Source organism: Carcharhinus amblyrhynchos, chromosome 27 (assembly GCF_965287045.1).
Source record: "Carcharhinus amblyrhynchos chromosome 27, sCarAmb.v2.hapA, whole genome shotgun sequence".
Lineage (NCBI taxonomy): Eukaryota > Metazoa > Chordata > Chondrichthyes > Carcharhiniformes > Carcharhinidae > Carcharhinus > Carcharhinus amblyrhynchos.
The window spans coordinates 20,058,305-20,086,166 of NC_137350.1; the positions used below are offsets into that span (position 1 = coordinate 20,058,305).

General features: G+C 40.5%; 1 protein-coding gene across 1 annotated transcript; it reads left to right on the forward strand.

Moving 5' to 3' along the window:
• Positions 1-8,815: 8,815 nt before the first annotated feature.
• On the forward strand, positions 8,816-27,609 carry LOC145359329 (pyruvate dehydrogenase (acetyl-transferring) kinase isozyme 2, mitochondrial-like). Its single transcript, XM_080213926.1, has 11 exons — positions 8,816-9,010; positions 12,628-12,769; positions 16,897-16,968; positions 18,077-18,261; positions 18,510-18,599; positions 19,455-19,532; positions 21,305-21,381; positions 23,019-23,117; positions 23,387-23,497; positions 23,603-23,716; positions 25,522-27,609. Exons 1-11 carry the CDS (start codon positions 8,893-8,895, stop codon positions 25,663-25,665), a joined length of 1,230 nt encoding a protein of 409 aa, XP_080070052.1. The 5' UTR covers positions 8,816-8,892; the 3' UTR covers positions 25,666-27,609.
• Positions 27,610-27,862: the final 253 nt, after the last annotated feature.

A 27,862-nucleotide genomic window follows, 5' to 3' on the forward strand; every position in this document is an offset into this window, starting at 1 on the left:
GGAGAAGATTTCAGACTGGTAATGAAAATACTACAATCCCTTATTTGGCACTACCCAACCGGACTCGCCCCATCCACAATCACACAAGAATCACACAAAAATTGGATATAGGTGAAGATAAACCAGAAATTATAAAACAGAATTGAAGTCAGTCTCTATTTTGAAGCAGGCCTGACGTTTTATTGTTGAGTTGTTACCTTAGCTGAAGTGAAGGTTTCAAATACAGAAATTTCTCATGAGGTTGTTGTGGTTCCAAGAGTTGATCTGCCTGGAGATCTCAGGTAGGCTTGAAAATGGGACAGGTTAGCTGAGGGAAAAGTTTGTTTATCTTTCAGTGTGTTGTTGCTTGTCACTTTGCTGTTTAACTGGCTGTAGAGGTCAATGGCTTTGCCTGTTGGACTCTCTCTCTCCAATGCAACTCTGTCAGTCTTTGAAGATGTCTCTGAAAAATAGTTTGAATTTTCTTTGATGTCTTTAACAGGAAGCCAAGACTGTACCATAAAATTTTGATGTGGAGATGCCGGCATTGGACTGGGGTAAACACAGTAAGAAGTCTCACAGAAGCAGTGTGTGCCCTTATATGCTCTGTTTGTGATCAGAACTCCCACTCACCTGACGAAGGGGCAAACCCCGAAAGCTAGTGGTGTTTACTACCAAATAAACCTGTGAGACTTCTTACCATAAAATTTTAACAGGGTGAAATTTTCCCGTCCTGCCCACCACGGGAATCATAGCGAGCAAGACTGGACCATGCAAAGATCCATTGCCTTCAGACGGAATTTTCCAGTCTTGGGCAAGTGCGGTTGGGTAATGCTAAATAAGGGATTGTAGTATTTTAGTTACCAGTCTGAAGTCTTCTCCCATCTGTGGTTTTTAAGTGGCCAAAACCTTTAAATTTGACAAGGGAAATTTGCATTTTTACAATGAAGCTGTTGGTAGAGTTTTGTTTGTCCCCTGGCTGAAACCTGGTGAATCAATATCAGAAAGGGTAACTTCGTCTTCTTGAAAGATAAAATGGTTTAATCCACACAACTGTCAGGTATTACTGGGAAGCCACCTTAAAACCCATTTATATTTAAAAATGTATGCTTTAAAAATATACCTTTAAGGGTTTATAACATGTAGGTATTTGACATGACAGAAATCATATTCTATTCTGCTAAGTACTTGAAGCATCAAAAGATGTGAGCAAATATATTTGCTTATATTAGGATAAGAATACTTGCCTGAAGCAGGAATTAATTTTGTTAACGGCTTTGTCTCCAAAATCATGCTGTTGGGATTAAAGAAAACACCAACAGCCTCCAAACTTGGTAAACCTCTACACCAACATATTTTGAAGGGACTTTTAACCTGTATCACAGTGAGGCTGGTGTATAATTCTGTACTTGAATTATTAAATGTGTATTTTCTACATTAAGCTATGAATAAATTTGTTTTTTTTAACATCTACACAGAATATGTTTCCAGATAACTTCAACTTAGTATTTATCCATGATAAAAACCTTTGACTTTGAATACAGGAGTTGGGATGTCTTGTTGAACTTGTACAAGACATTGGTAAGGCCATACTTGGAGTACTGTGTGCAGTTCTGGCCATCCTATTATAGAAAGGATATTATCAAACTAGAAAGAGTGCGGAAAAGATTTACAAGGATGCTACCAGGACTTGAGCGCCATGCTAAAGAACTTTAGCAATTTACTATTTACGCTCGCATATGATGAACAGTCAATTGACCATGGACACTTGGCCTGTGGAATCATTACCCAGTAAGGAATCTTCCTCTATCAATTACACCCCAATCTTTGGAAAATCAATAGGCCAAAATATGAATTGAGATGCACAAGTCATAGAGTCATAGAGGTTGACAGCATGGAAACAGGCCTCCCTTTTTTCTTAAACCCCTGAGCTAATCCCAATTGCCTGCATTTGGCCCATATCCCTGTACACCCATCTTACCCATGTAACTGTCTAAATGCTTTTTAAAGGACAAAATTGTATCACAATGGCCAAACTACTACCTCTGGCAGCTCGTTCCAGACACTCATCACCCTCCATGAGAAAAAATTGCCTCCCTGAACCATTTTGTCTCTCTTCCCTCTCACCTTAAACCTATTCCCTCTTGTTTTAGACTCCCTTACCTTTGGGAAAAGATATTGACTATCTAGCTGATCTCTGCTCCTCATTATTTTATAGACCTCTATAAGGTCATCCCTAAGCCACCTACACTCCAGAGAAAAAAGTCTCACAGATGGTTGCAAATAGTTCAGCCTTATCTTTTGCAGTGGTAGAGTCCCCCATCATTGAGGAGCAAGATGATTGTGGATGTTCTTCAAAGTAGTTATTTTATATTTCATCATTCACATTTGGATGTGGCACAACTGCAGAGCTTTGATCTGATCTGGTGATTGTGCGTTCATTTAATTTTGTCTTTGGCAAGTTCAGTAGTGCAGTAGTCATGGTGAACTTAAGTTCAAAGTCTATATTCAACGTATCATAGATAAACCTGCAGTATTAATAAGGCTTCTTGTTGCAAAGTAACAGCAAGCAGAAACAGTTCTACATTATTCTGTAATATTATGGGTCATGCTTTCAATAACTTGTCCTTTTTAGCTATTTGTTTATTCCAATTTTAAATTGCCTCAGTGCATCTCTGCCCATTATATAGTGCTTATATTGCAATTGGAGACTTATTGCATTAACATTGTGAATTATGGCTCTATCATCTTCTGTGTATTTTTTCTAGTCGCGTTCTCATATTTGGATACGAACTTCCTGCAACCTTATTTAGGCAAACAAGAAAATTGAGTTTAACTTTAATTATTTTAAGCTTCACAACGTGAATTCTATTTTAAGTGACTTAAAATTCAATTACAGAAAGCTGTCCTTCAAGTAGCACTGGTATACCTTCACAAGTTGTAATAGTTAACTGTTTGAATTCTAGAAAGCTACCATGCTTTCCAGAGCTTAGGAACTAGGCAAATGAATGTGCAGCCATCAGTAGTGGACCTATTAAAAAAACAGGGTTGTTCAAGAGGCCAGGTATCTCAGTGGGTTGTGGGGCTGGAGCAGGTATCAGTGAAAGGTCTCTTCTATCACTCCCTGGTGGGTTGAGAAAGCTGTTAATAAAACATAAATTTTATTAATTTTGCAATTTTGTGCCCACGTTTGCTGTCAGCAAGAATGACGAAGCAAACACAAGGGATGGGGGGGTGGAATTTTCCTATCCCGCCTGCCACAGCAATCAAAGCAGGCAAGGGACAAGCCATGCAAAGGTCCGTTGACCTCGGGTGGGATTTTCCGGTTTTGGGGCGAGTGCGGCAAGAAAATCCTGCCCAAAATCTCACGAGAATCAGGAAATAGGATTCTGACTGGCGAGGTTGTTTCCCGAATTTTAATGAAGTTACAAATTATTGGAGAGCCTGCATGCTACATGATTCCCCCTTCCTGAATATTCAAACCTCGCCGACATGAGGTTCACAACAGCTTTAGGAAGGTGAGAAAAGTTGAGGGGTTCTTGCCAGAGGTGCCAAGATCACTGTAGCCCCGAGGGGAAGAAGACTATGTCTGGGTACTACCTTGGCACAGATTGGCACTGTACCAGTCTGTGTCTTGGGAGGCCCTGTGGGAAGCCCAATTGGGGGGAGTTTCCTGTTGTGTGTGATTGGGGGAGACAGCGTCAAGGCCTTTGAAGGGAGGGGGGAAAACATGGCACTGACAGAGAATGGCCATTGAAGAGGGGAAAACTTGCACTGATGGGAGAGAAAGTGGGCATTGAGGTGAGGAGTGGAAATTGAGGGCAGGACCTTGTAGTGATATGGGAAATGGGAATTGGAAGAAAAAGCAATAGTAATACCAACATAGTGGTTGTCAGGGGGAGGAGTGGAGTGCCCCCAATAATTGTGTGGTGGGTGGGAGGAGAAAGAGCCCTTGATAATTGTGCCATTTGAACAATGGGAGTGAGAAGAACCCCCATTACCTTCGAGATGAAGTGGGGGAATAAAGTGAGTTCTGATTGGGTCATCCTTTGAAGATGTTGCTCCAATTTCTGAGGAGCCAGTCTTGCTGGGTCTATCAGGCCCACCCCACCAGACTGATACATAAACAACACAGCCTGGTTTTTTTTTGTCAGAGTGCTAGAAATTCTGGTCTGAATACTACATTGCCCCTTAGTGTCCTAAGATGTGTAGGTTAGACGGATTAGCCATGATAAATAAATGGGGTTATAGGGATAGGGTGGGGGAAAGGGCCTGGGTAAGGTACTTTGTCAGGGACAGTTAGTGAAGACTGGCCTCCTACTGCACAGTAGGGATTCTATGATTTATTAATAATGTGGGAATGTAGTAGCTGCATGACAAAGAGATGATTAAGGGGAGATTTGATAGGTATTCAAAATCTGGAGGGATCTGGACAAGTAGGAGGCCACTGTTAGTGGAAGGATTAAGAACCAGAGAACATTAATATAAGGTGATTGATAAAAGAAGCAATGGCGACACAAGGAAAATCACTCGATGTAGCAAGTGGCTAGGATCTGGATTGCATTGCTTTTAAAGTTTAAAGTTTAATTATTAGTGTCACAAGTAGGCTTTCACCAACACCGCAATGAAGTTACTGTGAAAATCTTCTAGTCGCCACACTCCAGCGCCTGTTCAAGAACATAGAAAAACTACAGCACAATACAGGCCCTTCGGCCCACAAAGTTATGCCAAACATGTCCCTACCTTAGAGGTTACGAGAACACAGAGGAAGAATTTAGAATGGCCAATGCACCTAACCAGCATATCTTTCGGACTGTGGGATAAAACCAAGGCATCCGTAGGAAACCCATGCGGACATGCGCAAAACGTGCAGACTCCACACAGACAGTGATCTAAGCTGGGAATTGAACATTTAATCTTGTTACTTTTCTGCTGAGATTATTGGGCTCGGTTTTCTTTCTGTGCAGGTGAGGATTCAGGAATTTTTACCTTTCGAGGTTTAATCCAGGAATTGAACTGTGAGGCAGCAGTGCTAGCACTATGGTAGAGGCAGATTCAGCTGTGACCTCCAAGAGAGACTGCAATCATTATCTGAAATGGAATAAAATTTAAGTGACACATGATGGGAACTGACAGACAGAAAGGCATCTTTCTGCACTGTTCCTATTCAATGGTTCTCACTGCTAGTTCTTACCTCAGAGCATATGATCTCTGATGGTATGAGCAGTTCTGACATTGTTAGACACCTGACACCTTAATTTCATATCACCACAGAATGGTTACAGCATAGGAGTCCATTCAGCCCACTAAGTTTCTGCTGGCTTGCTGCAAAAGCAACTCACCTATCACCCGAGGAAGTCAGGTGGTCTTGAAACAGTAACTCTTTCTCCCTCCACAGATGCAGCCAAACTGGCTGAGTTTTCCCTGCATTTTCTGTTTATATTTCAGATTTCCAACATCCGTGGTGTTGTTTTCTTCATTCACCTATCACTGAATTCTCCAGCCACTAAAACTTTTTCCAATTTGACCATGTCCTGCAATACCGTTAGCTTTGATCTAGCCCAAGATGGAATGCAACAGGTGAGATTTTCAAGCTGCGTTCACTCCAAGACTGGAAAATCCCACCTAACGTCAACGGACCTTGGCATGTTCCATGCCCTGCCCACGATTCCTGTGGCGAGAAAATTCCACCCAATGTCTTGTCAGCTTGGATCATGGCAGCATCACAGAGTGGTTAGCACTGCTATCTCATAGCACCAGTGACCCGGGTTCAATTCCTGTCTTGGATCACTGTCTATGTGGAGTTTGCACATTCTCCCCGTGTCGGAGTGTGTTTCCTCCAGGTGCTCTGGTTTCCTCCGATAGTAAGAAGTCTCACAACACCAGGTGAAAGTCCAACAGGTTTATTGTGGAAACAATACGAAAACTTGTGCTACCAAATAAATTACTTTAACCTTTAATTTTAACCATAATGAGATTTCTTACTGTGCTTACCCCAGTCTAATCCCAGCATCTCCACATCATTCTTCCCACAGTTCAAAGATGTGTAGGTTAGGTTGATTGGCTACCCTAAATTGATCGTTATTATCAGGAGGACTCAGGATAAATATGGGGGGTTACTGGGATAGGGCCTGGGTGGGATTATGGTGGGTGCAGTCTCAATAGACTGAATGGCCTTCGTCTGCACTGTAGGGATTCTATGATCTTGTTTGTCCCACATGCAGGGACCATGATTCCACTTAATTTAAATTGGCTTTTATGATTAGAATTAAGGTACCCAAAACAAAAAGCCTGCAGACACCAAATTGACATGCCCACCTCCCCCCATGCTTATAAATGCCATGTTTCCTTCTCCAGCACAAAAGCTTCAGCAAGTATAGGTGGCACGGTAGCACAGTGGTTAGCACTGCTACCTCCCAACTCCAGCGACCTGGGTTCAATTCCTGGCTTGGGTCACTGTCTGTTATTGGGTCACTGTCTGGCTATTAAACATAGAAGGATGGTAGGAGTTGAGGGCCTGAATAGGATTACTGTCACTAGAGAGGTAGTGCTTGATAGGCGAATGGGACTGATGGTGGACAAGTCCCCAGGACCGGATGGAATGCATCCCAGGGTCTGAAAGAAATGGCAGAGGTGATAGTGGCTGCCTTAGTGATTATTTACCAAAAGTCACTGGATTCCGGGGAAGTGCCGGAAGATTGGAAAACGGCTAATGTTACGCCGCTTTTCAAAAAAGGTAGCAGACAAAAGGCAGGGAATTATAGGCCGGTTAGGTTAACGTCTGTAGTTGGAAAAATGTTTGAATCCGTCATCAAAGAAGAAATAACAAGGCACCTAGAAAGGAATGGTTTGATAGAGTAGACGCAGCAGATTCATTAAGGGAAGTCGTGTTTGACGAATTTATTGGATTTCTATGAGGATGTGACTAGTGAGGTAGACAGAGGGGAACCAGTGGATGTGGTGTTTCTAGATTTTCAAAAGGCATTTGATAAGGTGCCTCACAAAAGGTTGCTTCAGAAGGTTAGGGTGCACAGAGTTGGGGGTAAGGTGTTAGCATGGATAGAGGATTGGTTGTCTAATAGGAGGCAGAGGGTTGGTATCAATGGGTGCTATTCTGATTGGCAGTTGGTGACTAGTGCAGTGCCGCAGGGATCGGTACTGGGGCCTCAGCTATTTACCATGTATATAGATGACCTGGAGGAGGGAGCTGAGTGTAGGGTGATGAAATTTGCTGATGACACGAAGATGAGTGGAAAAGCAAATTGCGCAGAGGGTGTGGAAAGTCTGCAGAGGGATCTGGATAGGCTGAGCGAGTGGGCAAGGACCTGGCAGATGGAGTATAATGTTAGCAAGTGTGAGGTTATCCACTTTGGCAGAAATTGTAGGGATTACTATTTAAAGGGCGAAAAGCTGCAGCATGCTACGGTGCAGAGGGACCTGGGTGTCCTTGTGCATGAGTCGCAAAAACTCAGTCTGCAGGTACAGCAGGTGATCAAGAAGGCGCATGGTATGCTGGCCTTTACAGCGAAGGGGATAGAATATAAAAGCAGAGAGGTCTTGCTGCAACTGTACAGGGTACTGATGAGGCTGCAGCTGGAGTACTGTGTGCAGTTTTGGTCGCCGCACTTGCGCAAGGATATTTTGGCCTTGGAGTGAGTGCAGAGGAGGTTCACTAGGCTGATACCAAAGATGACGGGGTTGGACTAAGAGAGACTAAATAGACTGGGTCTGTACTCGTTGGAGTTTAGAAGGATGAGGGGGGATCTTATAGAGACGTATAAGATAATGAAAGGGATGGATAGGGTGGAGGTAGAGAGATTCTTCCCGCTCAGAAAGGATAGCAGGACTAGAGGGCACAGCCTCAAGATAGGGGGCGGCGAGTGGTGCAGTTTAGATCGGAGTTGAGGAAGAACTTCTTCAAAGGGTGGTGAATCTCTGGAATTCTCTGCCCGTTGAAGTGGTGGAGGCTACCTCGCTAAATATATTTAAGTCAGGGGTAGGTAGGTTTTTGACAGACAAGGGAATTAAGGGTTATGGGGAGAGAGCAGGAAAGTGGAACTGATCCACTTCAGATCAGCCATGATCTTATTGAATGGTGCAGCAGGCTCGAAGGGCTATATGGCGTACCCCTGCTCCTATTTCTTATGTTCTTGTGTTATGTTCTGTGTCACATTTGCACATCCTCCTCGTTGCTGTGTGGGTTTCCTCCAGGTACTCCAGCTTCCTCCCACAGTCCAAAAATGTGCGAGATTGGGTGCATTGGCTATGATAAACATTGTCCCTTAGAGTCGTGATGCATAAGTTAGATGGACCAGCAGGTAAGTATGTAAGGATACGGGAGTAGGGCCTGGCTGGTATTGTGGTCGGTGCAAACTCAATGGGCCGAATGCCCTTTCTGCACTTAGGGATTCTATGAAGTTTTCTGTCCTATCTTTTAAAAAAAAATCCAAATCGAGCTGAGATTCTCCGGATAAGAGACGAAAGGCATGCGGGAAGCTGCGGGTAATGAGCTGACTGTGTCTAAAGTGGATAATTTGTCCTCTGAACAACAACAGCCACGGGGCGCGCCGAGCAGACTTCACTCCCAGGAGCCTTTGACGTCGGGACGCGATGACGTCCTCGCGAAGCCGGCGCGTACAGTACGCGTACACGCGGTGTGTTTGTGTCTGGGGAATGAAGCGACGGGGGGCGCGGGGCCACGGGGCGGACACACAGGGCGGGGCCACTGAAGCAGAGGGGGAGCGGGGCGGACACAGAGGGCGGGATCGGCGGCGGGGTGGACACAGAGGGCGGGGCCATTGTGGCAGTGGAGGGGGCGGGGCTTGTGGCCGCTATGCAGATTGCGGCTCGAGCGCTGCAGACTTGGCCAGCGGAGAACGGTTGAGGAGAGAGGGAGCAGGAGCTGCTTGAATAATGAAGTTCGTCCGCTTCTTGATGAAGAACACGGCTTTGGCCAACGTGCCCAAACATATCGACCATTTTTCTAAGTTCTCGCCTTCCCCGCTCTCCATTAAGCAATTCCTGGATTTCGGTGAGTGTTTATTTTTTTGGGGAGGGGGGAGCGGGAGTGCTGTCTGGGAGCTGCCTGGGCCGCCTCTCAAAATGGGGGCTCCCTCAGGCAGAGAAATGGTGGGGTTGGTCTGTGTTCAGCTGCAGCCACTCGCCCTTGTTTTTTTTAAATCCTGAAGACATTCGGTGAGATGCTGTTTGGAGTTCATTGTTTTTTTTGTGGTGTGTTTACGGAAATGTGCATCAGTATCTGCGGGGTCAGCTTTGGCTCATGTCAAATTTTTATAACCTTGTTTTTAAAAAATGTATCCTGCTCCCCGTAATAAATGTTAAATTGACACTACAGTGCTAAGGTCGGATCTTTTCTAACGCATTGGCCCTTCCAAGAAGATCCCACTTGGCAGTCAAAGGAGCTCTCTGCCGCTCCTCTTGCCCCCCCCCCCCCCTTTCCCCTTTGACTTTGAGAGGCTTTCTTGCTTCAAGTCATCTGGGACGTTGGGTGGTGAGGACACTGAAATCAATGCGGGTGAATACCAAGAGTTGGCTGCAAGCCATTGCTCTGCAACTTGCAAGTTCAGGTTGTTTAAAACATCAGTGAATGGTGCAAACATTGAGTGAAACCAGTCTGTAATAAAACATTGAGCTGCCTGTCCCTTTTGCATAAGTCGTTCATCTTGCAAGGAAGGCAGTGGTTACATCAGCCGACAAGATCCGCACTGCACTGTAAACAGACATCTGCATCAGAGTAGGAGTTGGGGGTTCCTACATTTTCCACTGACGTGGAGTTGCCTGAAGAATACTTGCGCCAAAACATTGGCATATTCTCTGCGCAAAAGGTCGAGAACATTTGACTTGCTGGCCCTGTGTGGGATTCTGCTTGCTTTATGCTGGTATTTACATTCTAGTCCACACTCGTACGATCAGTAGAATATTTATTGACGTGACGGTTGCTGCAAATTTCATTATAACCTGTGGATGAAATTATTTGAGTTTCATTAGGGGGAATGATGAATTTTGTTGTTACTTTACTTGCCTACTTCTGATTTCAGCTGTCAGATTTAGTTCAAGAACAATACTTTGACACAAGCTGCAATGAAGTGGTGGAAGTCCTGAAATCGTTTAAGAAATCGTTGGATCCTGAAATGGGAGAAACGTCAGGATATCTACATTAATGAACCAAAATGAGTTAGAATCATTGAATGGTATGGTGTGGAAGGAGGCCATTCAGCCGTTCTCTATTCTGGCTTTGACAGAACATTCCAGTTCATTCTGCATCCCTCCCCTTTAATATTTATCCAATTTCCTATTAAATTGTTGAATGGCCTTCCTCGCCCATAGCTTTCTTGGGGTGACATAAACCAAGCTCTGTTTATACAATGAAAGGTTCTGATAAAGCCTTGTGTTTTGTGTTATGGTGAATGTTTCTGACTTGCTATGCATTGTCAACATTTTAGTTTTATACTTTAATGGAGCAGAGAAGTTGAACATAAATAATAGGTTAAGCAGAGGCAGTTGAACTGCCTCTGCTCAACCTATGAGGCCATTTTTGCCACTGAAATTAGAGCATGACTGATCGTTTACCTTAGCTGCACCCGCTCACACTTTTTCCCCCTATTCATTGATACCCTCAATAAAAGTCCACAGATTTCTTCCTTGAACAAGCGCTTTGGCTGAGCATCCACAACACAGAGGTACACAATCCCAAAGATTCACTATCCGTTAAGGAAAGAACATTCTCCTAATCTCAATGCTAAATGACCAACCTCCATATTCTGAGACTGAGACCTAGTTTTGACTCATCAGTGAAGGAAAACATTCTGGCAGTATCTAGCCTGACTGCACTAAAACCAAATGATGTGATGAACCTTTTTGTCAGACAGAGCATGAACTGCAACTGGAACATCATATGGTATAATATGCTAGCTGCACCTTGCATTTTATAACTACCAGTCTCAGCACTTGTGTAGCCTTAACGAGAGCTGGAAATAGAAGCAAATATTTCCTGTGGTAACAATGAATATTAATATCAGGAATAGAGTTTTAATTTGGAGAACTAGTAACATTGACAGAACTTATAAAAGTTGCAGTAATGTTGTTTGATATTTGTCTCTGTCACCTGGGTTTGGTCATTACTAGTTCATCAACATAGCATCAGATTATCATTCCTCCACAGAATTGTAAATTGGTCAACAACTATGAGTTTTAATTTTTTTTCACATTCCTTCCCTGACTACTCTTAAAGGCATTCTCTCTAATGAGGCACATTACTCATGTGCCTTGGAATGTTTTTGCTATGTTGAAGGGGCTTGTAAGTGGAAGTTATTGTTCTTTGCGAGCCTATGTCGGTGGATTATTGGATTGCAGAGGATATCATGTATCCATTTCCTGGCAGAAGATCATTGAATAATAATTAAGAACATGAAACATAGGTTTCTTTTTTTGTTTTAGCTCAAGATCACTTAGTCCCAAACTGCTGTCTAGCTGGTATCCAGTGACTGGGAGCAGGCTAATATCTTTGTCTGAGTATTTTCATACTAATCTATTCAGACATGCGGGCACAACTTCTAGACCTATGCCACAAGTGCAAAACCCAGTGAAGCTGCATCTCATTATCTGTATCAATGCAAAAGATCTATGTTGAATTCCAATAACATAGATCCAGAGCATGCCACTCTAACTTGCCAAAACCCCTTGATGTGATCGCATGGATCTTTCCATGCAATCTAAAAGTTTGAACTGTAAAGTTAAACATCACTTGGTTAATCAGGCTTGCCAAACACATTAAAATATAGGGAAAATGACTTGTTCTTTGGAACTGCAGTCCAGTTTTGCTTCTCATTGGTCTCAGCAGCCACAAATCTCCCATTTCTTCTGGCATCTGCCCTTGTGAATGTATCCAATTATACCGAAAATAGCATCTCTTCCCCAAGAATCAATACACTGCCATTGGTATACTTTCATTATGAAGTATTTTTACTTCAGCATATGTACATGTAGAAGTATTCATTATGTAAATAACCTAGGAGATATTTATAGTTGTAACCTGTTTCTCCTTCACTTGGAGTCTTGTCAATTTTCTTCCTACCAGTAGCCACCTCATTGACATAACCTCAGGAATTATGGAGAATTGCAAGGAATCACATAATTTTCTAATTCTGAACATCAAATACTGATAGATCAAGCAAGAAATTTTGGCACAAGCTGAATACATAGCAGTATCCAATTGATCTGTAAGTTTTCCAGGTGCACATATCACTCTCTTGGAAATCACAGGTGGAATTTAATTTTTAGTATTCCCACATGAATCCATTTGTTAGTACTCTGAGTACTGATGCTGGTGCATGTGGTGTCATCAAATCCGTTCCACATAGGGACAAGAGTCAGAATGAAAGGTCTCTACAGGGAGAGAATATAGAACTAAACATATGGCTTAATAATAAATCTTGGCCTCAAGTGTGTGTTTAGGCATCAACTGCAGATAAAATTGAGGTGCACATGTCAGGCACGCTCATACTGAGTTCCCAGCACAGTGGAACTGTTCTCCAGCACAATTCTGGCTATTTTTAGAAGGGATGAATAATGGGAGGAAATTGTTGAATCTTAACATTGAAGTACAGTGTTGCATTCTTATCCACTTAGGATCAACAAATGCCTGTGAGAAGACCTCCTTTATGTTTCTGAGGCAAGAGCTGCCTGTGAGACTCTCTAATATTATGAAGGAAATCAATCTTCTCCCAGACCGGCTACTTGGCACACCTTCCGTTCAATTAGTGCAAAGCTGGTGAGTAAGCCACACAGAAGGTATTCATACCTGCTAGAGAATGTCCTCTTTGGAGAAGAATCTGTCTCTTATGTGTGGCTTCTTCAAAGTAGTAAATTTTGAACGAGGAATGAATAATGTCAATGTGCAATACTGATATCTTTCCCATCCAATTTAGCAATGCTGACTTTCTCATTGTGACAAATATTGGAAGGGACTTGCTGATAGGCATTTGGCTATATATGTTTGCAAGTGATATGAGTTGACTTGTCTAGTTGGCAGACATAAGCTGACTTATCCAGCTTAAATTATCTGGCTGGTTGTCCAGCTGCAGCAGTATAATCTGTACTGAACTTTCCCCTACTTCAGTTATGAGGCTGTTATTTACATTGTACTTCCACCCTCTCTTGGATTGTGTCTTGATTGCAAAAGCCAGTTCAAAACAGTATTTTTATTGGAGTTCACAGTGTGATACTGAGACTATTTTAATTCTGTTTATTTTCAATAAATTACTGTCAAATTTGATTGCAATTGTTTCATTATGTTGTGGTCCACTTGTATGGTTATACAATGAATTCAGCGTCAATAGAATTCAAAGTAGTGTTAATTTTTCAGTCATTAATTTCCAAAGTGAATCTTTTTACAACTTTTGTGAGGCTATCTTGAGGAGATGGTTTTTGCATTACTCGTATTAAGACCTGAACTTCTCTAGTCTGCAGTATTGGGCTGCCAACTGTACTTTATAGGAGGCTTAATGGAGACTATTTCCTAGTCTAGTCTCCATTAAAAAAATTGAGTATGAAGTAAAAATGTGTGTTCAGCAAAAAGAAACACTCCTGGGTTTGCTTTGAAAATCTAGCATTGTGCCCAGAGTAGCTAACAACCATGGTGTTAAGAAATGGAACATTTTTGCACTTGTGCACTTAATATTTGTATTAAGCAATCCCATGACGTTCTCTTAAATTCTGTACAATAAATTTTAACTTCCAGTGTGAGCATTCTTTATTGCATCCATGTTTAAGTTTATTTATTAGTGTCACAAGTAGGCTTATATTGATATTTCAATGAAGTTGTTGCTGTGAAAATACCCTAGTTGCCCCCCTCTGATGTCTGTTTGGGTACATTGAGGGAGATTGTAGCATGGCCAGAGCACCTAACCAGCACGTCTTTCAGACTGTGGGAGGAAACTGGAGCACCCGGAGGAAACCCATGCAGACACAGGGAGAACATACAGACACTGCACAATGACCCAAGCTGGGATGCGAAACTGGGTCCCTGGCACTGTGAGGCAGCAATGATAACTACTGTGCCGCCATGCCATCCATATGTGCAATTTCCATATTCTAAATGGGACAGTGTAATGAATCGGCTGCCAAACAATGTCAATAATAAGTAAATTTGCAATTGGGATACGCATGCTCATGCATGCCCAAGCCCATTTTATTAAAAATCCTTAAAATTATTTGGAAGAAAGAAGCGGTGGCACAGTGATTAGCAGTGCTACCACACATAGCGCCAGGGATTCAGGTTCAATTCCCAGCTTGGGTCACTGTCTGTGTGGAGTTTGCACAGTCTCCCTGTGTCTGCATGGGTTTCCTCCAAAAGACATGCTGGTTAGGTGCATTGACTATTGCTAAGTTTTCCCCTCAGTGTACCCAAACTGGCGTGGACTAGGGGATTTTCACAGTGGGTGGAATTGTTGTCGGTGCAGACTCGATGGGCTGAATGGCCTCCTTCTGCACTGTAGGAATTTTATGAATAATACTGTATTGATGCCAATGAATCTGACCTGTATAGAGCCTTGCAGCATGGTGTACGTTCTAGCTGCATAAACTGAAAAAATATTTAGCTAATGTACAGCTGAATCAACAGATCTGGAAAGTTCCAGTTCCAATCGCTAGTTTATGCTGAGCTTATTGATTTTTGTTGGAATGATGCTGGTGTGCTATAATTGGTCACTGTAACTCTGAGCTAGCAAGAGCAAAGATTAGAATATTGTTTGTGCTTGATCACTATGAAGTGCGCTAATGTGCAGACATTGACCCAGACTGCAGTCGGGTCCAGTGCAAAATCAACAGTATAGTTGCAGTTTGAATGTTTCTAGGCTTTGAAGGGCTGCTGTATCTGTATAAAAGGAAAGAAGAGTGTTTAAAACTAAAATTTTAAAATAATGTTTGAAATGAAGAACAAATAATTTAGTACTTTTTCATTAAAGAATTTGTTTTTTTGGATGCTTTTAACCTTTTTAAGGATGGTTGTGTTTTCAAGGTACTTGAACGTGGGGGGAGGGGGTGGTAAACTAAAGTAATTATTTATTCTGGCAAAGGCAATTTCTATGACCAGAAATATTTCTTAGATGATCATGTCCAGATGGCAGATGTTGCAAATGGGAATAGCTTGAGTGATATTGAAGGTCACCAGTTGGTAATTTTCAGAAAATTTGGCACTATGCTTTAACAAAGCAAATGGACAGTTGTGTTCTTTTTGCCCTGTTCAGTGCCCCCTACTCCAGTCACAGCTTTCAAAGTGGTGTAATCAAGGAAAATGTCTCAGTCAAGCAGTCAAAACTCACACTGCATCCTAATCTTCCGATTTTGACCCTTTTCATACTGGACACTCAGCTCTATGAAGCCACCCTGAATTCTTATTTACAGCAGAACACCTTCACAAGCATATTTGTATTTATTCGTTTACACATTGTTAGCATACTGTCCCGAACAAATGTGAGCATGTATTTCCGTGTTGAGAAGACTACCCCTTTTGAAATAGTTTAGCTGAAAAAAGCTTTAGAAATGTTTGCCTTTTTCAACATGTAGCTGCACTTTCCTGCCTTGCACCACAGCTGAATTCTGAACCCATTCAACAAAAGTTAAAGGGCCTTCAGCGGTCAGAGATCTCACCGTGACACTAAGTCGAACCTGACTGTGCCAAATTAGAGGTCAACCTGTGCTAAAAATGAAATAGTTCAAGATTGAATCAATATTTGCGCTTCAGAAATGAGATAGTATTGGCAGGCTTGTTTTGATTTGTTACTCAAACAGCAGAGGAGATGATGATGATTTGTGATCCCCTCATTGCTACTGGTTAGACATGCAAAAATGAAAAATCCCTACCCCATATTTCCTTCAAGATCACTAAATTAGGATTTTTGAACTCTGATCTCTGCTATTATCTGTTTCCAATTGAAGTGACAATGGTGGAATTGCAATTGGGTACCCTTTTGAGGAGCAGGTTTTCAGAAAACAATCACAGCCAGTTGCTGTGGTATATTCTTTCAGATGTAGAAACAGAATGATAAATGGTGATCAACTGGGAATGTTGAGTTACAAAGGGACCTGGGTGTCCTTGTACACAGTCATTGAATGAAAGCATGCAACTGCAGCAAGGAGTTAAGAACGCAGATAATATGTTGACCTTCATTGCAAGAGGATTTGAATTTCAAATGCCATACTGCAGTTACACAGGGTCTTGGTGAGGCCATACCCAGAGTATTGTGTGCAGTTTTCATGATCTTACCTAAGAAAGAATAAACTTGCCATAGGGGGAGTGTAGTGAATGTTCACTAGACTGATTCCTATGATAGCAGGATTGTCGTATGAGGAAAGATGGGGTCACTGGGTCTGTAATCAGTCGAATTCAGAAGAATGAGAAGGGATCTAATTGAAACGTGTAAAATCCTGACAGGGCTCAACAGACTGGATGCCGGGACATTATTTCCGTTGGCTGTGGATGCCTAGAAGAGGTCACAGCCTCGGCATCCAGAGTAGGCCATTTAGGACTGAGATGAGGAGAAACTTCTTCACTCAGTGATGAGCCTGTGGAAATCTCTGTGAAAGCCAAGTTTAAGAAGTAAATAGATTTTTAGACTCTAAAGATGTCGAGGGATATGAGAAGAGAGTGGGAGTAGAATGTTGAGATAGAGGTTCAGCAACGATATTGAAGGGCTAAATGACCCACTCTTGCTTGTATTTTCTCCATTTTGATTGTATCCTGTAAATTCTTGCATTGTCTCCCATGAAAGTCTTAAATTTGTTAACTACTTTGATTTGTACAAAACACAGTGACCATTCATAAAATTCTTCATGTATGCATAATCCATAAAATTTTATGATAAACAACTGATGCAAGCCGTCTTTTTAATCATCTAGGTATGTTCAGAGTCTCTTGGATATTCTTGAATTCTATCATCGGAACCCTGACGATCACAGTGTTTTATCAGGGTATGGATTTTTTATTTATTTTAGATAACACTTCAAGACTGTGTCTCTGGTATTTTAAGGTATCATTTGCTTACTGATTATTTGACTGAATGTTCAACTATTCAGCCCTTATCAAAAAGACAATTTATTGGTGTCTTGCATTGAAAGCGTGTTCACTGTGATTATGAAATTAAAGTCCTGTTAACAGCAAGAGGTCTGTCTTTAAAATTTAGGTTTAGCAATCGCATTTCATTACAAGAAAGAAAAGAAACCCAAACCTTTTCTGCGTTTAGTTGGGAGGAATTTCACCTTGCATATTGGTACCCTTCTAATACTTCCAGATTTTTTGGTCACCGCACTTGCGCAAGGATATTTTGGTCTTGGACAGAGTGCGGAGGAGGTTCACTAGGCTGATACCAGAGATGAGGGGGTTGGACTATGAAGAGAGACTAAATAGACTGGGTCTGTACTCGTTTTAGTAGGATGAGGGGGGATCTTATAGAGACGTATAAGATAATGAAAGGGATGGATAGGGTAGAGGTAGAGAGATTCTTCCCGCTCAGAAAGGATAGCAGGACTAGAGGGCACAGCATCAAGATAAGGGTGGGGGGGCAGTTTAGAACAGAGTTGAGGAGGAACTTCTTCACTCAATGGGTGGTGAATCTCTGGAATTCTCTGTCCGTTGAAGTGGTGGAGGCTACCTCGCTAAATATATTTAAGTCAGGGGTAGATAGGTTTTTGACAGACAAGGGAATTAAGGGTTATGGGGAGAGAGCAGGAAAGTGGAACTGATCCACTTCAGATCAGCCATGATCTTATTGAATGGCGGGGCAGGCTCGAAGGGCTAGATGGCCGACTGCTCCTATTTCTTATGTTCTTTCAGGATGCTGGCTGTAATTAGTTTGAAAAAAAAACAAAATATCAGAAAACTCTTTGGACAACTTTTTAGATACCTTAATATTGGTCTTTTAAATTCAATTCTGGATGCCTGACATGAGCTAACTACTTGGACTATTCTGGATTCTGTAGAATGGCTAGATCTAAGATGGATCTCATCTGACTTGATGTATGAGGCTTGTATTTGTAGTGTACTTGAAAGGCTTTGATTTTATTTTGTGTATATTCTTAGTTTTACAGATGCCTTAATCACAGTTCGGAACAGGCATAATGATGTTGTTCCAACAATGGCTCAGGGTGTGATCGAGTATAAGGAATCATTTTTAGAAGATAGCATCACCAGTCAAAACGTGCAGTACTTTCTGGATCGATTTTACATGAGCCGTATTTCCATCAGGATGCTTATCAATCAGCATAGTGAGTGCAAAATTTGAGAGCAACTCCATGTTGTGTTTCATGAGCGGGATATGCTATAGAAACATCTTTATCAATTTTGTAATAGTGAGATAATGTAATAAACCTCTTTGTATAAATAGTGTACGGTGGAATATTTTGAATATTTATGAATTTAGTGACCTAAATGACAAGATTATTATGAATATGTTCTTGATAGATTTGTTTAAATATCAGGAACTGTATATGCCAACATTTCTTTATTTCCTTAGCACTCATTTTTGGAGGCACAACAAATCCAGCTCATCCGAAGCATATAGGCAGTATTGATCCAGACTGTGAAGTTGTAAACGTTATCAGGGGTAAGTCATTCCTTTTTTCACTGGGGGGGAAATACTCTACTGATTTTAAGATTTGTGAAAATTCACAAACAGAATCTCCATTTTAGCTGTCTATTTACATTTTCATAGATTTAAGACCATAAGATGTAGGAGCAAAAGTAGGCCATGTGGCCCATCACTTCTGCTCCATGGCTGATCTGATGTGATAATCCTCAACTCCACTTTCCCTCACGCCCATAACCAAAAGATGTCACAAACCAAGGGTCTAGTGAGAGGGCGGAATTGAAGGAAATTTATACCATAAGAAAATAGGGTTAAAGGCTGACAAATCACCAGGGCCTGGTAATCAACATCAAAATATTACAGGCCTGGCAAATATTGGTTGCATTGGTGGTCATCTTCCAAAATTCTATACACTATGGAGCAGTTTCTATAGAGCAGAGATTACGAACATGTTTGGATCCTAATTTTGACCACTGAGCTTGAAGGCAGGTGGAGACAGGGAGCATCAAGCAAAAAATGTGTCCCAGATACTCACAAGAATCATTTGTGAACAAGGACAGACGTTTTGTACAGTAAGCAGAGCATCACCATCTGAAAACAATAGCATCCAATCTGTATACGTTATTATGTAATAGAAGCAGCTACTGTTAAGTTTCTCAGTAGATCATAGCTTAGTATCAGCAACCAGATTTACAGTGCTGCGGGTAACACAAATAACTAATAGGAACATTAGTTGCATATTATAAAGCAATATAGTGAGTAATCTGATGTAGAAGCTTTGCGTAAAGCGGCTGTACATCATTATGTGCATTTTTTCAAGGGAAGAGTTTGCTATTGCTTTATAGATGGTCACTATCAGCTCATTTTTCACAGATGCATACGAAACTGCCAAGCTTCTTTGTGACCAATATTATATGGACTCCCCTGCACTAGAAGTGGACCAATACAATGGTAAGGCTGCATGAGTTGGCTTATGAATGTTGCCAGTGTTGTAGCTCTGTTCAGTGCTGTTTCTTTGTCAGTCCTCCTGAAATTGTTGCTTGTGCTGGGCAATTAATGTCTAACTTAGGCTGAGGCCTGACAACTTAATATATACATATCCTTGCAGAGCTGTCACATTTATACTTGATTGTTTTACTATTGTTTACTTTGACGTCTGCGACCAAAAAATTTTAAAGAAACAGGAGTAGACCATCTGGCCCCTGGAGCCAATTCCATCATTCAATGAAATCATGGCTGATCTGCAACTTAACTTCAAGACCTTTGCTTTGTATCCATTTTAATACCTTAAATAAGGGGGGATGGTTAGCTCAGTTGGCTAAATAGCTGACATGTAATCCAAAATAATGCGAACAATGTGGGTTTGATTCTTGTTCTGGCAGAATTAGACTTGGGATCTGTCTCCTTGACACACCCTTTGAGAGTGGAAGGTGTTATACAGTTTTAATTTAAACACCTTCCAAGCATTCCAGTTTAACAAGACAAACAAAGACAGTAATTCAACAATTCTTTTATTTGACACTTCTAGTGCCAACTCCAGCAGAAACAGTTGCAACTCATTAACTCTTTACTGAACTTGAACTCTTAACTTTAACTGAACATCAACTTTAACTATTTAACTGAAAATAGATACTACTGAGTTTAAGAAAACCTTGGCCAAGAAAGATCCTCAATGTAGAATCTTGTTCTTGCTGAAGTATCCTTCAGCTTCTTCTTGCAATGGTTGGTTTCTTTGCGTTATCACTGCCACACAAAGAACTCATGTTTTTTTAATCCACAATTCTCCACTCACTTCCGGAAGATTTTGTGTCATCCAGCCAACTCAGAAACCATGGCTTGAACATCCGGTGAAATTACTTATGAACAAAACCATTGCACTTAATTCAAACTGCATACTCTATACATAGCAGCTGTAAATCGGAGCCACAGTGTCTTAGTTAATGTAAACAACCTCCCTTATCTGGGTCAACACAGGAAGCTTCAGATCATGGCTCCCAGACCAGAGCCTCTAAGACCTACAACTGGTTTTAAACTATAAGTTGACTAAAATTCCCAGCATGCTTCACTCTCAGCCAGAATAGCCATTTTAAAGCCACTGTTGCCGTTATTGTTATTAAATCATGGTTACAACCATTCTTTCTCTGTCCGTGAAGGCAAGCCAAACTACTTTGAAAAATGTCTGCTGATGCTTCACCCTAAGCCAATGAGCCAAGGACCTGACTTCAGGCAGAGCACATATAGGCATTGGGGAACAAAAATGTATCAATCTTGGATTCAACATTAATCTAGTATCAATTGCTATTAGCAGCAGAGTATTTTGATCTTCTATCATCACTTGCACTACTATTTTGCATGCTGTACATGTGGCTTTGATTTTGAGATGGGGCCTTAGTACTAGACTTCCCAAATGGAATAAATGGTTACTCTCTTGTCTTATCTGTCCCACTTAATATTTTGAAAATTTCTGTCCCCTTAACCTTTTAAATTATAGGGGAATCTCTGCTTGTAATTTAACCGTTGAGTCTAGGTATCATTCTGGTAAATCCACCCTATACTTCCACCACAGCCATCATCTATAGATACCGCATGTTTAAGATGTGGTATCCAGGACTGCTTACTGTACTCCCAAGTGGGGCCTAAACAGTTTTTGATGTATTGCTAATGATTTCTTGAAAGAGAATTTCTTCTAACATGTGATTCTCTCTCTTTCTCTCTCATTCCAGCAGTGAATGGTTCAGGACCTGTTCATATTGTATATGTGCCATCTCATCTCTATCACATGCTATTTGAACTTTTCAAAGTAAGAAACCAGCTTTTTATTTATTGAAATGTGACATTGTGCGATAATTAATGTTAGAATATTGTTGACCTTTACATAGAAATGTTTTTCCAATTTTAAGTAAATATTTTGCCATGACTGTACACAATCTATATCAGACTGGTGAAAGTAAACATCGTGCATTGAGAGCAAAATGCCTTTTTAATCCAAGATACACTGTTGAGGATTGTTCTCATTTATTATCCCTATTGTACCTAATTTTTCAGATCTTCTGAAGTCTAAACAAATGATATTTTAGAATCATAGAATCCCAACGGTGCAGAAAGAGGCCATTCAGCCTGTTGAGCCTGCACAGGCAACAATCTCTATTCTCACTTATTTAACCTGCTAATCCCCCTAAATCAGGGTGGATTTAGCATGACCAGTCAATCTAACCCGGACATCTTTGGACTGTGGGAGGAAACCAGAGCACCTGGAGGAAACTCACACAAACACAGGGAGAATGTGCAACTCCACGCAGACGGTCACCCAAGGCCAGAATTGAACCCGTGTCTCTGACACTTGAGGCAGCACCGCTAACCACTGCAACCACCGTGCCACCCCAAATTCTGACATTAAAAACTGTCAAACTTGCAGAACAGAGGCCCGGTAATGACACACACCAGCTGAGAGATATCCACTTTTCTCTAATCTCAGTTTCATGCCACTCGCAACACAACTTCCTCCTTTAATAGCATGTATTGTCAAAATTCAAATGCAAAGAGGTTTGTGCTACAATAGTCTGAAATTTTTCCAATTGAATTCCTTTCACTACCTCAACTGTTTATAAAAGAAAGTAAGCAGCAGGGGGTGAGCATCAGCAATAGGAGGTGTAACTTAACACTGAAGAAAAGTGAGCAGCAACTACGGGAGGAAAAAGAGCTGCTATTGAATCCTTGCACAGGATTGCAACAGAGAATATTATGAATTTCTGTTGTCCTATATTAGTCAAGCATAGAGTATTCTGTGAAATCAACTTGCATGTGGATAACCTACATAATTGAGTAGAGTTGCAATTTTGCTTTTATTGCTGCAGTGAAAGTTTTATGTACCTAATTTATTAACCAGTGCTGTATGTGCACCATTAATAGATGTAATAATCGTGCTGGGAAATACTTTTTCTACATACTGCAAGTGTTCATATAAATACATTGTACAATGGTAACATATCATAGAATTCCTACAGCGCAGAAAGAGGCCATTTGTCCCATCGAGCCTGCACAGACAATAGTCCCTATCCTCATGTATTTACCCTGCTAATCCCCATATGCTAAGGGACAATTGAGCATGACCAATCAACTTAGCATACATATCTCTGAACTGTGAGACAGAACCAAAGCACTTGGAGAAACCTGCACAGACTCAGGGAGAACATGCAAACTCCACACAATCACCCAAGGCTGGAATTGAACCTGGGTCCCTGGTGCTGGTAGCACTGCTAGCCACATGCGGCCTAATACTTTATTAAGCAGTTATTTAAAAAATTATAATTTCTCATGAGGTTGTGGTCATTTTGTGTTTATTCAGTAGTTCTTTTATTACTATCTGATTGGCGATGTATTGATTTTTGTGCTGTGTCAGTAAAATAAAACACTTAGTTCCATGTCTTTTTATTCAAGAATGCCATGAGAGCTACTGTAGAAAGTCATGAATCCAGTCCTCATCTTCCATCTATCAAAGTAAAAGTTGCACTGGGTGGTGAAGATGTCACAATTAAGGTGAAAATGATTTTTATTTTATTTTAAAATTGTTGTATGGACTATATTAAACAGTGAATAGATAATCCAAATTGACAATTCAACTTCTAACAAAATAGCATGTTAGGTGTTTCTAAAAAAAAGCATTGACTTTTCCCCTTGAGTGTACTCTTGCAATTTCAGTGTCTTACTCTAGTTATCTGATGGAAATAGTATTTTGATTATGAATAAAATACTAATAATGAGAAGCATTTTGTTTTTCATTTCATCATCTGCCTTCTTTGTCATAGATGAGTGACAAAGGTGGTGGTGTTCCCCTAAGTAAGATCGATCGGCTGTTCAGTTATATGTATAGCACAGCTCCCACACCACACTTGGGAAGTTCCAGAGGTACACCACTGGTATGTGTTTATTCACATATATATGTACTGTGCACTAGCATATTTAATCAATACTGACATTTTGATTTGTAAATGTAGTCTGTTCATGCAGTGTTATATTTTCAGGCTGGTTTTGGCTATGGGCTGCCGATTTCAAGACTTTATGCCAAGTACTTTCAGGGAGATCTTCAGCTCTATTCTATGGAGGGTTATGGGACCGATGCAGTCATTTATCTAAAGGTGAAGATTTCTTTACTTGGGATGTATCAAATAATATATATCGGTTTACTCTGTCTGTATTTCAAACTGAAGCATTAAAACAATGGATAGCTCACCGTGTACTAAGACAATGTAGTTTAGTAGTATACTACCATAGTAAAACTCAGGGTAGGAAACAACATTCATTTATAACATTCACAACTCAGGACATCCAAAATATCTTACAGCTAATGAAATACTTTACAACAATGATTTCAGTTCTAATGTGTGGAAATTTGGTAGCTATATTTGGTAACCTGGGCAGCACAGTGGTTAGCACTGCTGCTTTACAGCACCAGGGACTGGGTTCGATTCCCAGCTTGAGTTACTGTCTGTGTGGAATTTGCACATTCTCCCCATGTCTGCATGGGTTTCCTCCGGGTGCCCCAGTTTCCTCCCACAGTTCAAAGATGTGCAGGTTGGGTGAATTGGCCATGCTAAATTACCGCATAATGTCAGGGGGACTAGCTAGGGTAAATGCATGGGGTTATGGGGAAAGGGCCTGTGTGGGATTGTGGTCGCTGAAGATTTGATGGACCAAATGGCTTCCTGCACTGTAGGGATTCTATGCCTATGTCTATATCTGCACAGTATTGTCCAACAAACTGAGATATGTAATTAAATGGTTGAAGGAACTGATCTACAGTACTTAAGAAAATTCCACGTCCCTTGGCAAACAGTGCTATGAGCAACTGAGCTTTCGTTCACAACCAATACTGTTGTGCAATGAAGTTCCCTTTCTAGAAGGTAATACGATTAAGATGTAGATTATCCTAGGCCATGCAGCAACTTAACAAGCCTGACACTAACTAGTCTAATTTTTTTTGCTGATTACTACATTTCATGCAGGCAGTATTGCTTAGAAACATAACCAACAAGCAGTTTCCTATTCGAATCTGAAATTTTCATGAGATTATTTGAATGATTCATGGAAAATGATTCTTGAGATATCACAGAAGAGACTAATTTGGAACTTGTAATGGGTTTGCAAGTATTTCCAAAATACTGATTACTTGATCAGATGAAGGACTGAGTATGATCTTACCAAAACAGTTTTAAGTTCCGAACGGACGTGAGAAGGGGAGAAATTCGTGCTGTAATTTTGGATGACTTAAAAATTGAATGTTTCCTGGCTAAGTCAAAAAAAAGGCAAAACTAGGTTTCTGCCAGCAGGGGGAATGTGCGGGGCCTGGCTTGCCAGAAAGTCCGCTGATGGCAGCGATTGTGCATGTGCAGATCTCTGTCACTGCCTTCCATGGGCAAATGCTCCTCTATCTTGCCGAACTCATTCCCATCATGCTGTAATGAGACAGAAATCCTTACTACCTGGCAGGTCATGAGTCCCACATGTTTAGCTTTGTCTCCTTATAGCACAGCTAATAAGATCTAGGTGATAGGTGGGATCAGTTTCTCAAATGCTTCAAGTGCAAAACGTCAGCTGCCAGAGCCAGTATTGGCAAATCACAGCCATCCTGACACCCCTCCAAAACGGTGAGAACTGTAATAAGTTTATGGCTATACTCCCCTAAGTTGCAATGGTCATACTAAATTGACCTCTCTGATGCTTCTAATTACAGCTTGTGCTGTCCATTCATACAGTATTGACTGCTTTTGAATTTGAGCAAACAAATACTTTCTTTTGTAAACTTCATGCTTGCCAAAAGAAACCCGTTCTGACCCAGAACATCCTGATTCCTGTAGTTTATAAAAATTTGCTGAAATAGACTACTTTTAAATCTTGTTAGAATTGTATATTCACTCTTCTGCCTTTGTCATTTCTGTTTTAGGCTCTATCGAAAGATTCAGTAGAGAGACTACCAGTTTATAACAAATCTGCCTGGCGACATTATCAACATAGTCATGAGGCTGATGATTGGTGTGTACCTAGTAGTGATCCAAAGAACTTGGCTGTTCACAAGATCCAGCAATGATGCACAAATGGATCAGCTCAACGTTATAATGAATGGACTGTTGTCCATTTGCAATTTGACGTAACCAGCCAGCCACGACATGTGATTTTTAGACGACTTTTCTTTAGAGTGTACAATAGTATAGAAGCAATAAAAGAGATGAGGGATCTTAACTGGTTAACCTCGAGTTGATTCTAAGCAAGAGTATTTGTCCCTTTTTTGTTTGCAGAATCTTACTGTTGAAAGACGTGATCTTTATGGATTTACTTTGGGAGAGAAAATAGTGGCAGTGTAAATACTTAAAGCTGTTTCAAGTTTTTGAGTGTCAGAATGTGAAGCAAGCACATTGGATGGCATTAAAAGTCTGGTCTAAAAAGCAACCTAAGAATGTGGGTAACAGTAGCAGTATTAGAAGACTTTTTGTTTGGCCAGTAAAAACAGCTGTAGAAGTTACATTGGTTTTCATCTAAATTATGACATTTCCAAACCACAAATCTTGAAAATATTCAAATACTTTTTTGGGAAGTATGATTGCATTTATTAAAGTTTTTTTAACGGTATCTGTGTATATCTTACATGGATAGTTCTAGAGTCATGTGACCTCCAATCATTGATTCTGGAGTCAAGTTAGGACTAATCCCAAAATGTAGGAACAGGCGTGGAAATTCAGTTTGTCTAACTGGTTTGCTGTTTTCGTTCGGTATGGCAGCTTTCTTTATTCTAATTCCTTTCCTTATTCATGTCCTTTAATTTCAAATATTGCTTTTACACCCATGGCATTTTGGCCAAAACTCCCTGTATCCTCTCAAATGTTGTAAGGGAAGAAGAAAAATTTGGGTGTACTTGGCTTCGGTTCTGCATTCTGCAGGTCGAAGGAACATTCCTTCCCCATTAATTTCCTTTTGTATTTTTCAAAACCCCATTTGACTTGCCTCATAACCTGCTTTTCTAGAAATACTACCCAAGTTCACTCAGCCCCTTTAAGTTTGATATCTTCTTGTTCATTCAATGCTGGATTTTTTTCCAAAGCCAAATGCATTTTTATATGGTAAACACAATGCTGAACAGAATATGTTGACCAATGCTGAATGTGATTGTAGCAGTTCTTTTACATTTTAAACAGTTATAATGAAGTTCAGTATCACAACATTTTATGAATTGTTTTTTGCTCATGTGAGGTATTTTGTTTTGATCACTTGGATCCCTAGATCCCTTTTTGTTCATTCCTTTTTGCCTCCACCTTGCCTCTCCTCCTTCCCCATGGTGTCACTGTTGTACACTTAACTACAATTATGCTGTTCAAATTCTTTGCATTATACGTATTTCACTCGCTCCAAAATTCACTGCACCACTTGTTGCCAACCGCAGACATACCCTCATGCCAAATTTGTCATTTTAAATAATTGTATTAGTGAAATGGTACATGTTTATTTTTATCTGTATATACATTGTGTGTAAATCTGTATATGAGTTTTATGTAAAATGTGCCAAAGATGTGTTCATTAATGAAGAAAACAAATCATTGGCCTTTTAAATTGTGCATCTATTGCAATGCTTTTATTAAAATTAGAGCGCATAGTACCTAGTGGATCTTAAAAATTATTGATTTAAGGTTAAACACTTGTTTGATTTTAGAATTGGTTTTGAGAAGGTTAAAAAAACTTGGAATTTGATGTGAATTTAAACTAAATCTACCATTATCTTTGTGTGTGATTCTATCTGCTAATTTTTGGTTGTGTGAGATTACTAGCAGCTCTGGCTTTATTCTTTCATTGTACTGTATCATATCATTGTATATTTGTGTACATCAGCATTATATATGCATTGAAAACAGGATCATGTTTGATATGACATCTTGTCATAAGGACCTAATGTTTAATTTTCTCCAGTCAAACTTTGACTTTCCAGATTTGGTTCAAAATTGAACTTTGTGATCATTTTGAAAATAAAATTAGCAATTTTAAATGTGTATTGCCTATATTTTCAGCAGGTGTCACTTTAAATATTGAACCACCAAAAATACAATTGTAAGTAGTGTATAAAAATCTTAAAGACTAGATGGAAAGAGCAACATCTATCCTAGTCATCATACAAATCAATTTAAAGCTATCCTACCCTTCCACATGAGTAACTCCATTGAAAGGCATGAGTTCACTGAAACCTGGGTTTCTTTTTGAATAATAATTGAAAATAATGGTAGCAATTGATTTAAATTGGG